This window comes from Larus michahellis, chromosome 2, assembly GCF_964199755.1.
Source record: "Larus michahellis chromosome 2, bLarMic1.1, whole genome shotgun sequence".
NCBI lineage: Eukaryota > Metazoa > Chordata > Aves > Charadriiformes > Laridae > Larus > Larus michahellis.
Window position 1 is genome coordinate 55,114,376 of NC_133897.1, and position 18,337 is coordinate 55,132,712.

Below are 18,337 nucleotides of genomic sequence, written 5' to 3' on the forward strand. Positions count from 1 at the left end.
AGAAGATGCAGCATTGCCACAATACACAAAAAATGTGTTTGATTAATCAGCTAATACAATACAATTTCCATTATGCACATAGAGTTTTGACATCACCAGAATGAACTTTTCTTCTTCTGAGGGCAATCACGCACATATTCACTTTCATCATGACTATTTAGGCCCACAGGGCATTGGGAATTTTTTTTTTTTTTTAAAGCAATACCATACTGAAGAGAGACCACTTGGGTTATGTGAAGAGAACAATGTCAGGGTAATGTCATAGAGAGGAACATTTGTGAAGCTGATATTCAGTGGTCAGTATCTATTTCAGTTACATTAATAAGACTGATTCAATTCAAGCAGTGTCCAACCACCAAGTGCCTCTTTGCCCGTAGTTTAATTAAATGCCCATTCTTTGGTAGGTTTCCTACTTATCAGTGATGAAACATCAGAACAATAATTGCTAATATCAAGAAATTTTGCAGAGGCAGGTGAGAGCTGCCTCTCTTTTATGGTGGTCCAGTGAGACCACAGAGGACTTATTTTTGTTCAGCCGGGCCAGGAAATTATTAACATAAAACATGACAGAAAAGGCGGACAGATTTTCCAGCAAGTAGGTTTTGAAAACAAAGTTGATCTGAACCCTCTTTTCATTACATAAACTCTCATCCACCAAAGATATGACGCATGCTTAAACCAAACCTCCACAAAGATTTTGTGGGAGAGTAATAGCAGTGTGCTCGCTTTCTACAGACACTGTCACGAATGCTCCTATAGATGTGCTGGCAGTGGAAGGAGGACCAGAGACCCTGTGAAAGCAGTAGTGTGGGTCCCTGATGAAGGTGCTCTGGTGGTAATAAATCCAGCCTTCCACTTAAACCTCTGGATGCAGTTACAACCCAAAATAAAAACTGCAGATGCATACCTGTAAAGCCAGGAGCGAGAAGAGGAGCCTCCTTTCTTCCCTGCTCTCTCTGCTGCCCCTCCAAGTCTCCCTCCTCAGGACTGGCATTTTATGGCCTCCCTGTCAGAACAGCAAGGAAAGGAGATGATGGTGGTAGGAAGATGTGGTGAGGAACGGGTGGACACAGTCCAGTCCATTTCTAATTATTTATGTCAAGTCTAACAGCTCAATCCATCCAGACAGCTTGCATCCACCCAGACCCCACGACACGCGATGCTCCTGTTCCTAAAATACACCTGGGCTTGTTTCAGGATCAGCTGGAGATGGTGTGCGTGGGATGGAGATCGAACCTGTTTCACTCCGCTTCCCTGGGACCCATACAGACAAAAAGAGAAGACAGCACCTCTCTCCTCTCCACACACACATTTATTTTATTTTTTTAATTATTACTTTTAATTATCCACAGACCTCAGAGCCAGGCTTTGGGATTGCAAACTCCAAGCAGCAGAATCTGTTCCCCCTCCTCAGCCAGCACAGGCATTGATACATTGGGTGCAGGGAAAACCCTTCCTTAACCAGCATGGGGAGATCTGGGAAACTAACCCCGTGAGGCAAGTTGTGCGCTGTGGATCCTCTGTGCATCCAGCGTTAGCCTTTTGTTGCCTCTTGTGGGCCAGCACACAGGTAGCTGCTAGGAGCTTTGTACATGGCTGTGCACAGGATTGCACAACACAGACTGGAAAGGAACTTCTTGCTCTAACTTAGCTGTGTTGCCTTCTCCTAGCAGTAGTAGTAAAAAAGCCATCAAACAGATTTTAGTTGCAAAAGTCAAGGGCCTGTCTTTGCTTCTCCAGGGAGCACATCTATTGACTAAGAAGGTCAAGGTAAATGGAAACTTTCTAAACGCAGAAATGATTACTGAGGCCTTTGGAAAATTTTGCAAATCCATTTCTCCCCTTTCTGAGTCTTTTTTATTCATACACACACAAATGTTGTAATAGTCTTGCACGGTAACTCAGTACTGGAAAGGTACTGGCCATCCCTTATTTCTATATAAAAGGGCTTAATTTTAGCCAGAAGGGCAATGGAAGATTATTTTTGCTAATTAGTTCTGAAAATGATTTACTTTAGACAATCTCTTTTGGGAATCAACGGGCAGTGTGAAAGTGGTGCTACATCATGCTTCTTGGGCCTCTACAGGATTCAGAAGGGCCCAGATAAGAAAATCCAGCTGGCTGCATCCTGGCCTGGTTATGGGCACCTCTTATTTATACCTCAGCAAGGTATAAATAACAATGTCATGATTGAAAACATCAGGGCTTCCTCTGTCTCATAAAACTGGGAAGAGGGAATAGTTTTGTGTAGCTATTGATTTCCAGCTGCTTAATTAGTGTTTACAATACCTCTCCTTGAAAATAGCCATATGCATTTCATTCCCTACTTGCTTGTTTAATTTAATTTAATCAATTGTTACACACCTGTTTTCACTTACATTACTGTTTTCACAAGCATTATCTGCAGCATAACAAATATGAAGCAACATTAAAAGTAATTAATCTTTATCCTTGAAACATTTCTCTTGGAGTGGTATAATTAGGAACCCAAGCTGTGAGAATAATCAGATATCAAGTTTATGCCTTAAAACACCAATAGACACATAACCTTTTGAACAGAACAGGCAGATTTGAACATAGATGCACAGAAAGGAGAAGTAAGAAAACTTCTTGAACATTTCATAAAAGACTGGAGAAAACCCCTTTCCTTTTGCTGAAAGGTGGTGCTCTATTACCAAATGGCGGGAAGAGACAGCTCCAGAGAATATCAAGCAAGTATTTCCTAAGCCATACCAAAGAGAGGTGGATCGGTTCCTCTTCATTTTATCATGGCCCTTATGCCCCAGCACAGATTTATACTGTATGCCAGTTACTTTTCTAATAAGATATAGAGTGACGCATCCTGCTAAGTTCCTAGACCCGCTACTTACAGGGCAGATCTTGAACGAGGCTCAAAATCATAAGGCAATTAAAAAAATACCACAAGCACACATCCCTGTTTTGTTTTGGTTACCCCCCCCCCCAGTTAATGCTTTCTGACCTCTTGCTGGTGCCAACCAGGCCGTCCAGAAGTCAAGCAGAGCCAAGGCACTGGCCCCAACCACCATCTGCCTTCTGCTGCGCTGGGCTGTAGATGCAGCTCTCCCACAAACCCCCCCAGAGGGGATGGTGAGCTCATCCCAGGGCATCCTTAAAAACCAGCTTATAGACTCTCCTTTCCCCTCTGGAAAGCATAACCCCTAACAAACATTAAGAAGCAACGTTAGCCAGAGTTTCACATACTTGCTGTTGGCTGATAAACTAAATTGGCAGCATGGGGTTACTGCCTGAGAAGCCCTGTGCTTCTGCATAGCCTCTGAGTCTCTCCAGCTGTCTTAGACTTTTTGGCGTTGCTACCTGTCTCCCTCTGAAACCCTTATCCTCTTTCCTTGCATGATCTAAAGAGAGCAATTAATGTATTCCTCCAAAGGGCTTCAGTGGCTGGGACAGCAATTTCACCCTGTTGGATGGTCCCTTTCCCCTGTGTACCCAGAGAGCAACGATTTAATGCAAAAGGAGAAAGTCCTAGAGATCCCAAATTAAGGTGAGGATTTTAAAATATTATTATTTTATTTTTCTTCCAAATTTGCCATCCTTATTTCTTTTTTCCAGTGTCTGGAAATCCCCAGCGAGTCTCACATAAGTCCCTAACTTGTCTGGTTTCTGCAGAACAGAACGTTGCCAGATGACGGCTCACGCTTCACTGACGATGTTCTGTCATCTATCGGTGCTAACTATGGATCAGTGTCTGTCTCTACAGCCTTTTTAATAGGTACTTTATTATTTTGACACATTTCCTTCCCTCTTGTTAATCTAGGGATTAGCAGTGACACATCTAAATTCATGCTTAACTGTGTTAACATTATCCCTCTTGTATTGAATTTGCTGCGATCTCACACTGCTAGCTGCCTAGCAGAAGGCCAACACATCCTCTTGCTTAAATATTGCCATTGAGACTCTCTGAGGTTCTCTTTGTGGGCTCTAAAGCTTTACCTGACAGGTTGGCTACAATACAGAGCACAAAAAAAAGACTGAATCTGAAAGGATATGATATAAAAATCAATGGAGCTCCCATGGCAGAAGTAACGAATAAGAGTAAAGGAAGAGTAAAACTGTAAACTAAAGGGAAAACAGTAACAAGAAAAGTGTCTGCGCAGTCATACGGCACATGGGGGAAATAATTTATCCATCTGCCAGTCCTAACCAGGATCTGCAAATTTATTCTGACCAGATGTTCTGCTGATGTCCATCCCTGGCCTTTCTTCGCCATGGATAGGTGTCTACTGTTCAGGAGCTGCATCAGGTGGGCAAGTAGAGTCTGTGACCTTCCCTGCCTTCCTTGTGGATTCCCAGGAAAGACAGAACACTCTCTCCCAATAGCCATTCTGGCACATAAGCACAGCCAATAACATAGGGACCCCGGCTTCCCACTATTCCTCTTTGCAGCCACCTGTGCACCTGACTCCCCATTCCTCTTGCCGCTTTTCTCCTCAGTCCTCTGTTTCTCAGTGTATTTCTCTCTTCCTCCTGTTTTCATTCTAGTCCCATTCCTTTGTCAACCCCATGCCTCCTTCTTTCATGGATTTTTTTTTTTACTTGGATAAGGAGAAGAAGAGACTGTATGTTGCCCCTAACACTTCCAGTGATGATAGAGAAATATTTATAATCGAGTAAAGACTTGGATTTGGCAAGGGTTGAACTTTTCTCTCAGAAAAGAGAAGAGAGTGTGAGGCATAGCATTTGTTTACAGGCTATGATGATTCTGCTCAAAATTCATAAGAACTCTTGTTTCTCTTCTAGGATATTTCTGGTGGAAGAGCGCAATTGCTTTGGACTCAGGTCTTTCCAGTGAGATTGGAGAATGGCAGTAGAAACGAGTACCTATAATAAAGCTGACTTTGTAAACTGGACCAAAGGAGAAAATTCCCTGGAATTTCTAACAACTTCAGAAAGAAATATATAAAGTAGAAAAACTAGGAACTTTTTTTAGCATGCAGCTAGATTTGGGTGGGAAAAAAATTAAGGGGATGGAGGAACATGGAGAGAAAAGACTAAAGGGGCTGGGGCTTTTTGGTTTGGAGATGCTAGCCTCCTCAGGGCTACAGAATCAGAAAAGTTGTAGAGAAGGTGAATGCAGACCACTTTTGCATCAAATCCTGCAGTTCTAGAGCTGGAGACCATTCATCAAACGTAGGTGATCAGCTTAAAACTGATAAAACATGACGTTTCGCTTAGCAAGTAGTGAATTTCTGAACTTTGTTTCCATAGTGGAAGTTCATGGTAGAAGGGTACAAAAAGGACATGTTAATGAGAGACACGTTAACGGAGAAGGTACCTCTGGGTGGCATGTTGGATCAGATGATCTCAAGAGGTCCTTCGCAACTTGTCTTACTGTGACTCTGTAATATTAACAGATGTTAACGATGATAGGAAGAAACATATACTCTAATGTTGTTTTTCCAACTGTGATGGCTGCTGGGGTCATACAAGGAGAGCAGCCTGCAAAAAAGTAGCCAAGTTCTTCCTGTCATAGATATAGCTCCGTCACAGGTGGTCTGGCCCTGTAGCCCATTTCTTATGTTCAGCACCACTGGGTGCTATATCAAGGACTTGGAATAGCCTTCAACTGACTATTTTTCTGTGCTTTGTCTTTATTTGACTGCGGCCCTTAACACCTGTACTTGTCTGTCATCCTGAAGTGCTCATAAATGTCCTTGGGAATAACAACAAGTGAACTCATTGTAAATTCATTTCCCTATGTTTCTGCATGAGGGCTAAATCAGCTTAATTATTTCATTGAAGGAACTCTATGCATTCGACCAATACCTTTGGGCTACCTTTAAATAGATAAATTACATGTGCTAACATCTGCTTCATCCCTTCTTTGTCTAGTTTCAGGTCTCATGTTTTGTTATATCTGCCTGACTGTTGCTCTTTCTCTGTTTCTCTCTATGGCTTCCCCTTGTTTTTAGATTCCCCTGTCCCATCCACAGCTACATTTCCCTCGTGCTGCTCACAGGCCCCTTCATTCATCTCTTGCCTGGGTGGCAGCCAGCCCAGCTGCTGTGTGCTTTGGCAGCAATTGCTTCCCAGTGCCCGTCTCCGAGGATGGGCTCAGCAGACAACAGCTGGATGCAACCTGCTGACACCACGAGGCTATTGCATCAGTTCCCCGAATGAGATTTCTTTGGCACCAGCTGCTCCAGATTTCCCTGGACATCTCACTCCTGCTCCCCTCCACCCCCGGCCACACACATACACACAGTCTTACTCCTCCATGGGTTAGCTCAGCAGGAAACCCAAGCCTGAGAAAGGCACCTCTTGCATTTGCATGGCCTGGTTTGGGATGACTCGAGTGCCCTTGCTTCCACTTGTCTATTTGTTAAATGGGACAAGGATGTGAGGAGTCCAGGCTATCCTGCTTCCAGTGTGCTCTGCTCTGATTACAGCAACCCGAGATCTGGAACAGCTCTCCTGATGTAACAAGAGTAACACTTTCTCATTATTGCTATTCCTTGTAGATCAGAAATTAAGGGCAGTGGAGCCCTTATGCAGGACATTACAGAAGTGTTACTGATACAACAGACCCTAGTTTTCAAATAATTAGGGATTTTTTGGTGGTTTTTTGTTTGTTTTTGTTGTTCTTTGTTTGGGGGGGGGGGGGGGGGGTTGGTTTTGTTTGTTGTGGTTTTTTTTACCCTGACTCAACTATTTCCTCCCCATAAATTCTCTTTCCGTCAGAAGCTTAGAAAAACCTCCAGAAAATCCAGGCAACCTTTAAAAAGCTAATTCACCAGCAAGATAATACTTAACTACAGACTTCCCCCACCCCCACCCCTTGTTTCACAGTAGGGCTACAATAGCTTGAATAGCTTGACTTGAGTTGTCTGTTGGAAAGGAAGCTCTATGTGTTGTGACAGGTGGATCTTACTGTACCTTCACAAATTGGGAGCTGACATAAAGCAAGTTCCCAAAAATTCATACAGTGAAATTGAAACAGGATGGAGTACAAGGAAGGATGGGGATGGACTCTTTATCAGGGAGTGTAATGACAGGACACGGGGTAACGGCCTCAAACTGGAAGAGGGTAGATTTAGATTGGATATCAGGAAGAAATTCTTCACTGTGAAGGTGGTTAGACACTGGAACAGGTTTCCCAGGGAAGTTGCGGATGCCCCATCCCTGGCAGTGTTCAAGGCCAGGCTGGATGCGGCTTTGAGCCGCCTGGTCTAGTGGGAGGTGTCCCTGCCCATGGCAGAGGGGTTGGAACTAGATGATCTTTAAGGTCCCTTCCAACACAAACCATTCTCTGTGTGTGTGTGTGAGACACAGGAACGTCAAGATGAGCATCACAGTTTTCTTCACTACCCCTCTAGAGTACAGGACCCTCATTCTGTTCCTTTTTAGGACCCTCGACAGGTGCTTGCTTTACCTAAAGTCCCTCTAAGAAGTACTTACTGCAGCCCTTCCTGGAGGCAGCTGGCTAAGCAGAGAGTACAGAAGAACAGAAACTTTCTACCTATCTGTGTATTTGCAGAAGCCTTTTGCAGGTGACAGTAACATGCAAGGAACACACGTATCAACACCCTCAGGTGAGGCCCCAGGGAACCCTCACACTCCCTTAGGATACGAGTTGAGGGGAAAAAAAAAAAAATCTCCTTACCTTCTGACTTTCAGTCTTTTGTGCTTCTTGCCTCCTTACTACTTCTGTGACTATCATTAACTATAAGTGCTAATGTCCTAACAAGCTGCTTTTGTATTTTAATGGGGGAGAGGGGGAGGAAATCAGGTGTTCTGCATTATTTGTCATGGTAATAAATGTTTCCCATATTAAGGTTGAATAGCCTCAATGGGACACACCTGTGTCCCTCTTACTAGCTGTGATCTGTGCTAATTGAGTGAGTGATGTGCCCATTGCAAGACAATGGAAAAGAAGGAAATTAAGATGGATGAATTCAAATGCACCTCTCCAGTGAGGTGACAGCAGTGTTGTTTCACGTTCTTTTAATTCCTGGAAGTCTCAGATGTTCTAATTCTGAATTTTTCCATTTGATAGGAAAATTGCCTTTTTGTTCATACTTCAGCCTCTTTTACCCATATCCATTTCTACAGGGAAGATCAAAACCTTGTTTCTGGAGCAGAGGGAGTTAAAACAGTCAACAGCCTTATAAAGTGACACTGCAGCTGTTTCTTAAGTAGCAATGGATCTTAATGAAAGGCTGCTCATAAAATTATTATTGCAGCAGCAAGTAGAGGTCCCAACTGATATTAGGCCCCTATTGTGCTAGGCACCGTATGAACGCATTAGGAGAGAATAACTTCTCTGCGAGGAATTTAAAACCTCATTAGATAAGACAGAAAGAAGCTGTGCCAAGAATAAGGGTCCCCACGGGGTAAGGAGAAAGGCCCTGGTCATAGGGAAAACACATGGTAGAACCCAGAATACGACCCCAGGTTCTTGCTACCCGGGCTCACTGGCATCCCTAGGGGAGAATGTAATCTGTATCTAGCAGCTCAGGACCAGTTTATTCCTATTGCTTGAGGCCAAAATTTGAGGCTGTCTTTTTTTTTTTTCCGAACACAAATTCCAGTCCTGCGCAGGGAAAGCCATGGGCCTGACCTGGGGCACCTCATCGCCATGCGCTGGGATGCAATACGGAGGCAGCGCGCCCAGATTGGGTAGAGCTGGGCTGTGCATCCAGCAGGAGGTCAGCACCACGCCAAAAGCAGCCGTACCCATGTTATTTGGCTGTCACACCCCCCTCTCCTGAGCCCTGCCTTCTTCTAAACCGGTGTCAAATCTTCTTTGGACTTTGAGGTTGGAAGGGGCTGAACTCCCAAGATACTCCTTTTCTTGGAGGCTGTTGGCAGCATTGACAATTAGGCAACTGATGCATTAACATGCCAGAGAGGCTCTGATGTTTATTCATGTGCTGCTCTCGAGGGTTTATTGAATTGATGCCTGGTAAAGCAACTAATGGGAGCCCTTGGCAGGGTACCTTAGATGGATTTCCTTATTATCTCTCTAGATTTTATACTCTCTAGCAAAATCAATATTCAAGCTGGTGCACAATGCAGCCTCTTTTAGCTTCAGGGTTTAAAGATTTATGGGGCATCGGGGAAAACCAATGAAGGCAAAAGACAATGACAAAAGAAGTAAAATCCAAGGGACACAAATTGCTACCGAACTAGGGTGGGCAAAAGCAATCATTAGGTTTTGAATTTTCTGTCTTTGTTAGGAAACCATTTTTTTATTGATCTCTCTCTGCCCGTCCCCCTCCTTTCCTCCCTCCTGCTTCGGTGAGGCTGCGTGTTGCCCTTGCCCTCCAGAAACTGTGATGGAGGCAACGGACATGCTGAGCTTGTAACAGGGAGTTACAAGGATTTCAGGTGGCAGTTTTGGGTTTCTGCAGGCAAGAGATGCTGAAAGAGGGAGAAGAACCAACGCTGTAACATACGTACACCCGATGCATCTTACCCTTTTCCATAGCAGATCTGATCTATATTTCATGGACCTTTGTGGGGCTTCAACAGTCCTGTGAAACAGAGCCAATGGTTCCACCTATTTCAATTTTGGAAAGGTGGAATAGGGAGGAAAACAGCCTTTTGGTCATATACTTCCATTTCTTTTCTTTCTTTTTTTTTTTTTTTTTTTTTGGTCAGAAGTTCTGCAGTGTCACAGGGTCAGTTTTCTTCAGATTTCAAACAAACACTGCCTAACACTAATGCATTTCACAAGTAACGTAGCCCCCCCTCCAAGATACGACCCCCTGCCTTGTAAGCCTGCAAGTTAATTTGTATGGTTCCAGCTAGCTAGATTACGATACTCAGATATGCTATTATTTCATTAATTCTGTGGAGTTATCATTAAGATTCCCACCATATTTGCTTATGACTGCCCTAAAGGGAAATAAACGATAGAGTTTAAAAGGTTGCTAACACTGTGAGGTTAAGTGGGTGTGCAGCTGGCTCCCACACTGACCAGTGTTACCCCCAGACTTTCCTGATCACAAAATTACTGTGTATTTTCTTTTCTCCCCCCTCTTCAACCAGGGGGGGGAGCATTATGAGGCTTAGTGCAGCCGTCCTTGTAACTTGCTTGGCGGAGTTATGAAGTGCAATATCACTTGTGCTCTAGGGTAAGTCAGAAGATTTTTCCCATTCCCATTGCTTAGTACGTTTTTTATTGCTACGAGGTTACAATTTAACTGTTAAAACAACATTGAAGGCTTGAGAGGTTCTTCGTCTTTAGCAATAAATGCAAACGAGTTCATGGTAACAATATTTGTGGGTGTCTAAGTGTTGCATATGGGGGAACCCTATCCCATCCACGGCTTGCATTAAATGATTTTATGATTAAATGGAAATGAGGAACTGGACTGCACACACCCATCTAGACACCATTCAAACAGGAAAGTTTTGTCAGCAGGAGCCAGATTCAGTCCTGGTCAAGAATACAAATAGTAGAATTCAAATGGCACCAGAGGTCCTGCATGATCTTCCTAATCAAGACTAGCTGCCACCTGCCAACAGATCTACTGTCTTCTGTACATGTGGACAGGCAGACAGTGGCTGCAGTGACACTTGCAAAAACCTTCTTGTTTCATGGGAGGAATCATAGCCCTGGTGTGGCCGAGGTAAGGAAGCTTCTTAGCTGTCCTCTTTTCCAGGAGGACATCATTGTATATCCTTCACCATGCTCTTTATTTGCTTTCCTCCACAAACTGAGGTACAACATCTGCAAGTGCAGTTCATAAGCCAGTGGAGGGAGAAAACACTAAGCCAAATTTATTGCATCCTTCACCAAAACTTAGGTGAAGGATGCTTTGGTCCTGTTTGCATGCTGCCTGAAGATACTGTCACAATCACAAATCTTGACGTAGAAACTCTTAAGCGCTTGATAGCGTGGAAGTGGTGTACAAATCCCATGCGGGGTCTCAAGAAAGGGGCAAATTTCAACCAGTAAAATTCATGGCCCAGCAGGCTGTGGAGGATCTTGTCAGTTCCTATGTTATGTACCTCTCTCCCCCAATCATTTTATTACCCTGAACATCTGTGGAAACGTGGAGGTGCAGGGAGCCTCGAGGCTGCTCAGCATGTTTGACTCCATTTTCTCCTTAAACGTGTGCAAATGCTACTTCTATTTGCACCTTCCCAGAGCTGTGATTTGCAACACCAAAGCCTAAATGACACCTAAGATCCCTCCAGAGCATTAAACAAACAAGCCAGTAGGACATCTCACAGTCTGGGAAGTGCTAAATTGAAAGCAGTAGTACAAACTGCGCTGCTTTGAAAATGAACCGGTTGAATTTCTTTGCTGTGATCCAAACCCGAGAGGTCTTTCCTCATGGCTTTTTCTGCATGAATCCAGGCTCTGCGCGTGCCCCAGAAAAGTGAACCAGGATTCCGATTCAAGGTTTAAAATGTAGAAAATCCTGTGTTTCTAGTCTCATTTTGGTTTTAATTGGATTTATATGAAGCAAATATGAACAGGAAGAGGACAGCCAGGAGAATATCCACAGTAATAGTTTGACAGAGCGGGCGTTTAACATTTTATGCACTATCAGTGAGCTTCTGATTTGATACTGACAGTAGATAGAAGCCTCACAAAATTACCCAGAGGCAAGTTAGTAGAAAGTTAAAAGCTAGAATATGTTTTGGACTATACAAGATATTTTGGGCTTGAGGACTAATATCGGTTGAAGGACTGTGTTAAAATAACTAGTTATAAAGAGAATACCTGCTAATGGTATCTCGTGGGCTGTCTGCAAGTTCTTAAGTTCCTTCTCAAAAATAAGCTCTCTCCTCTTCCTTTTAAATGACCTTGCAAAGAACAGCCCTAACCTGTGTGCTCCCCAATAGGAGCTTAGTAAGTTTTGCAGTCACAGAATAGCAAAATACATTGCACCTCTCTTCGAAACATCCTTTAAAAACGTCTGGTTTTCTGGCCAGTCATCCCATTGCAAATAAAACTGCTGTGATCAGAACTTTCTATAATGCAATGTTTTGTTCATTTGTTTCTGCGATACACCATGCATTTCAGGAAAAAGGCCACAATGATTAAAACCCAAATCCATCAGTCTGTCCTCCATCAGTCTTTTCCTTCTGGTGAATCATTACCTAAAGAATTTCGGAAAGATTTCTTCAACTGGAAAAAAAAAGGAAAAAAAGTGTTATTTTCTTTGTATGTTAAGGGAATGACCAAGACTAGTCTTAAAAGGAAATGGGTGCAAAAGATGACAAGACATGATCTCAAATGTTTAAATTCCTTGTTCCTCAGTGTCTGTGGTTCTCATTCTTTGAACTGTGTGCTAAGGAACCTGACTCTGCTTGATAAATACCCATGGTAATGTCAACATAAATCAAGAAAGTAGTATAAGATTACAATAAAAAGCATTCCCTCCCATGGTGTTTACATGAAGTTTACACAGAATTTAACCCTAATTGTTCATTTAAGAGAAAGATCAATCCTTTAAAAACTGGGACATGTGCATAGGTGGAAGAGACCATTAAATGATAAGGCAGCTATCTAAGAGATTTTCTAGGCATATTTTATATTAAAAAATGCAGGCAAACAATTTTTTTATGGTTACATTGTGAGATCAGATCAGTCAGAAATGCTGACTTCGAATTTCTTCAGAAAAACAACAAACCTTCCAGTTCACTGCCTTTACTGCCCTTGTAAAACTGGATAATTGTCTCTGCAAATTGAAGCCATAAATTACTAATTTCACGTGGTGGGAGAGGGTTGAATATACTAATTAGTCAAACAGTTGCATTCAAAGTTCAAGCAAGCCAGGCAAATACCATCCTTATACTTGTATGTTCTTCTCTCTGGAGCATCTAGATCATTGCAAGGTGGGTCTGCCTGTGTTATCTATGCATACTGAAAGCGCCCTGAAACACAGGCTCCATCCCTCCGGATGAATGCACAGCTTATCTGGAAAGGGTCCTGATCTAGGCTGCGGCAACGAGACACAGGATAGTAAAACCACATTGCAGGTCAGCGATCCCTTCCACGTAAAACCTTGAGGGCGAGAGTGAAACATCTCCTTACGTTGTGTAAAAATGCCTTAAAGTCCATTTTTGCTTGGGGAGGTCCTTTTATTTCCTTTTTACTGGTGCAGAGCTCCTGTGGGTCAGACCCAGCTGAATTCGGCTCAGGTGTTGTCCTGGTAGGAAACTGCCTTGGGGGTGCCCCTGGCCGCGGGGCAGAGAGTGAGCCTGCTGCTGTCATATTTTTGCTTGGAGCTCTTGGGAGCACCACTTTTGAGGACCCACTTTGAGGATGCGCAGTGTCAGCAGCATCTGGAAACGCTTGTTTATTCTGGGCTTTTCTTTCTCCCTTCCAATCAGAGAGTCCGAGCTCGGAAAACAGATGGGATTGTTCTACTAGTAATTGGTCCAGCTGCTGCAGAGAAAATAGAAGGAAAAGCATATTGCAGTAATAAAAATATAATAAAAGGAATCAAGCAGGATACACAAGCGTATATGAAGCATGCCTGCTTCTTCTGCTTGGTCCGAAGAAGACGTACAATATCTGGTGAAGGAGACCTTGCCGTAAAAAGGAAGAGAAAGGCCTAAAGGACATTTTATTCCAACAGATAGATCTAATTGCTTAGTGGAAAATCTCAAATGGATTTCAATCTGTGACCATTGCAGTCTTGACCTTCTAACCCAAGTTTATCAGGGAAGAATCAAAGACAAGTAACTGATCCCCTGACCGTGTTTTCTTCACCTTTCCTTATGAAACGGAGAACTGGTCCAGAAAAGAACCAGACCATTAACCATATATCAGTAATTCTGTAGGCTGACTGCCTGTCACTTTATTCTGGAAATCACAGGACCTTTATAGAGCAGAGGAGAGCAAAGTCACTTCTATAAGTATTGGCAATTTTCCTGGGTGGTTGAGCTCAACAGCACAGTCGAAGAGAGAGTCAAAGATGTAAACTGTAATCTGTTATCAGAAATCGTCCTATTCTTGGCCCTGAAAGGTTTATTCAGACGTACCTCAGAGCTAACGCTTTCAACACTGAATAGCTGGACAGACTAACTCTCCCCACATGACCCAGAGCAGTGGCTTGTGCAACGTACCATAAGGATGCCCTCCCTGACCTGGCAAGCTTGATCATTCAGCCGAAGTTCCAGCTCCGCAACCTCCTGACGAACAGCTCGCCGTAAGAGTTGCAGGTGTCTGCCTTCCTCCCTGTGGGGACAGCAGTGAAAGCACACTTGAGTGACCTGTGAACACCCTCCTCTTCCTCAGCCCCAGTATAACGCCTCTGCTGTGGTCTTCTTTTTACCCATGATCACAGGATACCTTACAAAATAATAAATAACAGCCCTTGTCTGCTTGACTCTCATTTCTTTGATTATCCCAGTTGCAAGATAAAACACGCTGTAGTTGCAGAGCCAGCTTGAGTCTGGGCAATTTTATCACTTCTGATTTATCGCCAGCACAAAGACTGCATAAATGCCCTACTTGCAGGCAGCTCAAGACTGGAAGCCCGTAGTAACTTTTTGTGAACCTGAGGCTTCTCGGGTATCCCTGTGAACTTGGGCTGAGTCCATGACGAGCTAGTTCAATTTTTCCTGTATCATCACCCTATTGATCATGAGCACTAAGTACATGGCCTAAAGGGACTGGTTTGTCAGAGATCGCTCCCACCTCCTTCCCTGAACCCAGCATCAACCTGGGACACCGAGCTCCAGCTGACTGAGATCTGTTCCTGTGTTCCTACTGCTTAAAACATGGTAGTTGCACGCTAAAAATCTAGCCTGCATCTGTGGAGCAATCCTCGCCTTCAAAATGCTCATGTTTAAGAGCCTTGGACAATGTGGGGAGAGGCTGGGATTTCCTCTGAGCAAAAATCACATCACAATACGTTTCTCCTCCACTTGCAGGATGCCCACAGCTGCACCTCACTGACCAGAAATGCTGTGGTAACACAAGTGACCAGACACGTTGGTGATGCTAGCTTTGGGTTTAGCTAGATATGTTGGGCTGACATTACCTTCCTTCATCTGGCATCATGCTGGAAAACAGCGCCTGCTGTTCGGTCAGGTGCTGTTCAATCTCATCCAGCTTCTGCTGAAAGTGCTGGCAGGACCTCTTCATCACTTCTATTTCATGGAGGGTACACTACACAGAAAAGCAAGAAGACACCCCACTTGACTACTTTTCTTTGAGCACTTCCATGTCGAGTGCATTTGAAGCTGACAGCCCAAACGGCATGAGTCCTCCTCTTACCCACACAACAAGGACCCTGTGAGCAGCTGCTCCAGATGGCACTTCAAGTGAGTTTTCTCTGGGTGCATCCATCACATCCCAGCCACCAACTTTTCTCCTAAAGCATGCAGGATTAAGTCCTGGCACTATTTGAGCCAGTGAGAATTTCATTTTTGCCATGGAAGGGGAAAAGGACTTTGATCAAAGATCTGATGCAATATGCCAAATTCTGATGTTACTGCACTGTTGTCAGACGTTATATTTGAGCAGGATGAGTTGCTATGGGTTAATGAATTTAATGGTTAATGGAATTACTGTCCACTGGAAATTAGAAACTGTTTTGAAAAGGAGAAAGAGGGAGAAAAGAAGAAAGGAGAGAGGGAAGATATGTAAGAACTATGAGAAGGAAAAGTGTCTTTCATGATGGTTTCTGCCAAGTGTTACACTGATAATTTCTCATCTATTACCATTTAGAAATGTTGAATCGGATTTATCTAACTAAATGCAGACATTTACCACAATGCGGTACATGCAAGTACCGCAACAGAGCAATTGTTCTGATCCAAAAGTAGACATCTGTAATACATCAGAGGAAATATGCCATAACTGTGACCATTACTCTTCACTGAGAGAAGGTATCTAGTATTGCTTGTCATCTACATCAACCCTGATGTAGCCATCTACACCAGGAATGTCTCAAGGTAGGGGAGATGAATGAGCAGGAATGGTACATCAAATATTATAAGATTTGCAAGTTACGACTTTGTAGCACATGACTAGTACCACAGCAGCCCACTAGTGACATTGAAATGTTTAAGTTTCTAGCCACATTGAAGAATTTTCACACTGTGTTCAGGGCAGTAATGCAAACAGAATCATCCAAATTACTTTGGAGATAATACCGTCTGCCTCCTGAAAGCAGGCTCCTCTATTACGCTGAAACTGCCCCAAGCACAAGAAAGTGTTTGGCATGTTCCCATCTTGGCAGATTTTGGTCTCTTGTAAGCCATGGGAAGACAGTGTAGAAACCTGCACTCCACTGCTGACCACTGTAACTGACAGAGAACAAGAGGCACGTTTGCAAAGCATAGAAATGCCCAACCTCTTCAGACTCCTGCAATAATGTCCTTTGATGATCTCTTCGTGTTTGTGTGCTTGAAAGCATCCCTCAGTCCCAGCAAGGCCTGAAACATGAAGAAGCCCTCCCTGCTGGAGGATCAGCCTCAGCCAGAGGGCAAAAGATGCTCTCCATGCATTTGAGAAACCTCGTTCTCAAACTCCATTTCAATGCAGCTGCTATGTGAGGAACACTCCTGATGTGTGACCCAGGGAGAAACCATCCCATAGCAGTGGGAAAAAAATCTAGCCCCAAGAGCCGTGGGGTTGCACCAGAAAGGGTTAATTAGAAACCAATAGTGGTCTGATATGGCCAGTCCCATGATTGCATTAGAGGTGAGATCTTCTAAGTGTCTGCTCCATGTGGAGCACAGCTGGTGCTCTCAGTGCTGTGGGTCAGGGCAGCGATCGCACCCCACTGAGGCAGTCAGAGCAGAGCCGTATGAGCACCTTCAGATTAAGCGTTGGCCGATTGCTCATTTGCCCCCCACCACAAACTTTAACTTTGATCCTCAGACAGTTTGCTTGTTCTTTGATGAGAGTGTGTGGGGTGCAAGTGAGCAGCGTCCACATAATAATCATGGTTTCTTCTACCCACTGCCAAATCTGAGCAGAGTGAGGACTTCTAGCCATCAAAAAAGTAGACTCAAATGAGCTTGAAGAGCTCCTATCATTCAGGTCACTAGGGAGAAGTCAGTGGGCCACAGACAAATTTCTATTTGGTTCTTCAAGGCTAACAAAAATCTAGAAAGCACCATGCAAAAGATTCAAGAGGCACAATGTGGGTAGGTTTGGTAAATCATTCCAGCGCTTATAGATGAGGTCTGGGCAGCTCCCCTGGCACTGACTCTCCGAGCATATCGCAGAGCACAAGTCCACATAGATTTATTCAGAGTTCATACTCAGCAGGGATGGAGGAGGGACTAACTGTCCCAGGACTAGTCTCATGCAAGACCTTGTTTAAGATAAGGTGCATGTAAACAGGGTAAATTTACAGTCTAACAGTTGCTTTGTGGTGGCTGCATTCCCCATGCAGGCCCTCGGTAAATGGGACGTAAGCTGAGCGACCTTCTCTCAGTAACAAACTACCTCACCTTTAATGCAAAGCATAAAGTAGGCATGTGTGTAGCATAAAGTAGGCATGTGTGTAATCTCTGCAGAGCGACTAATGTCCAGTAAATTAATTCACTTATTGCACAGTGACTTGGGTGTGGAGCCATATCCCTAAGAACAGATCTTGGGTAACAGTACAGTGCAAAGTCAGTTCCTCCCACGTTCCCTGTCCATCGACTAGAGAAGACGAATCACCATTAGCTCCCGTTAGAAGAGTGCTAAAACAGCAAGTCAATCAATGAGAAAAGGCTTCTCAGTCCACCATAAGGTACTGACTCACTGCCATCTTGTGGCAACAGCAAGATAGCTGACAAAAGGCATATATATTGTTTAATATAATGTTCAAGACATCATAGATTTATATATTCTCATTTTCAATGATGTGGCAGCATAAGATTCACCGGTTTCACTTTCTGGAACTTTTATCTAATTATTTTCCTCCCCAGTTTGTGGAGCAGTTCAAGTTTCATTTCCTTATGAAGAGCAAAGAGAAGAGGAAAAACGCAGCAGGAGGTATGCTGCTCCTTCCACATTTTTCTCAGGATGCAAAAGCCCCTCCTAACTCCCTTCCTTGCTTTCTTCCCCAACACACTCTGAGTCTTTCACAGCTTTTGGGAACTCCCAGCAATTCTGAACAAAGAAATAAAAAAATCTGGTGACTTTTTGCTATCAGTATTTTTATTGCAAATATTCATCTTAGTGGGACTTTAGATTCAATGCAATCTTCTTATTCTGCCATGGTAAAATGGCTTGAGGCTCTGGGAAGTCGCAATTCCCTTTGATTTAGAGCAGTTTGGCTTATGGTATCTAACTAGCTATTCACAGTTAGTCTTTAATAAACACTAAGTAATATAGCCTAAATGAGTTCTTGGTGAAAGAGGATTACGCTAAATCACGTAA

General features: G+C 43.6%; 2 protein-coding genes across 14 annotated transcripts in view; both read right to left on the reverse strand.

Annotated features, from left to right (window-relative positions):
• Window positions 1–7,886, reverse strand: part of PPP1R17 (protein phosphatase 1 regulatory subunit 17) — a 34,983-nt gene extending 27,097 nt beyond the window's left edge. For all 3 annotated transcript variants that reach the window (XM_074575515.1, XM_074575514.1, XM_074575513.1), the window contains exons 1-2: window positions 7,643–7,886; window positions 908–1,006 (exon numbers count right to left, since the gene is read on the reverse strand). Coding sequence is in view for 2 of the 3 variants with exons in the window: in XM_074575514.1 (XP_074431615.1) it covers window positions 908–1,006; window positions 7,643–7,699 (156 nt within the window). In the remaining variant the exon portion in view is untranslated. The remainder of the gene's footprint in view (window positions 1–907; window positions 1,007–7,642) is intronic.
• A 2,256-nt stretch (window positions 7,887–10,142) lies between these two features.
• ITPRID1 (ITPR interacting domain containing 1) overlaps window positions 10,143–18,337 on the reverse strand; it is a 67,414-nt gene continuing 59,219 nt past the window's right edge. For 10 of the 11 annotated variants that reach the window (XM_074575518.1, XM_074575517.1, XM_074575519.1 and 7 more), the window contains 4 exons: window positions 14,994–15,121; window positions 14,074–14,185; window positions 13,037–13,390; window positions 10,143–12,127 (listed from right to left, as the gene is read on the reverse strand). In XM_074575518.1, the coding sequence (XP_074431619.1) occupies window positions 12,071–12,127; window positions 13,037–13,390; window positions 14,074–14,185; window positions 14,994–15,121 (651 nt within the window). In that variant the 3' untranslated portion in view covers window positions 10,143–12,070. The remainder of the gene's footprint in view (window positions 12,128–13,036; window positions 13,391–14,073; window positions 14,186–14,993; window positions 15,122–18,337) is intronic. The other variant, XM_074575520.1, reaches the window with a different exon arrangement.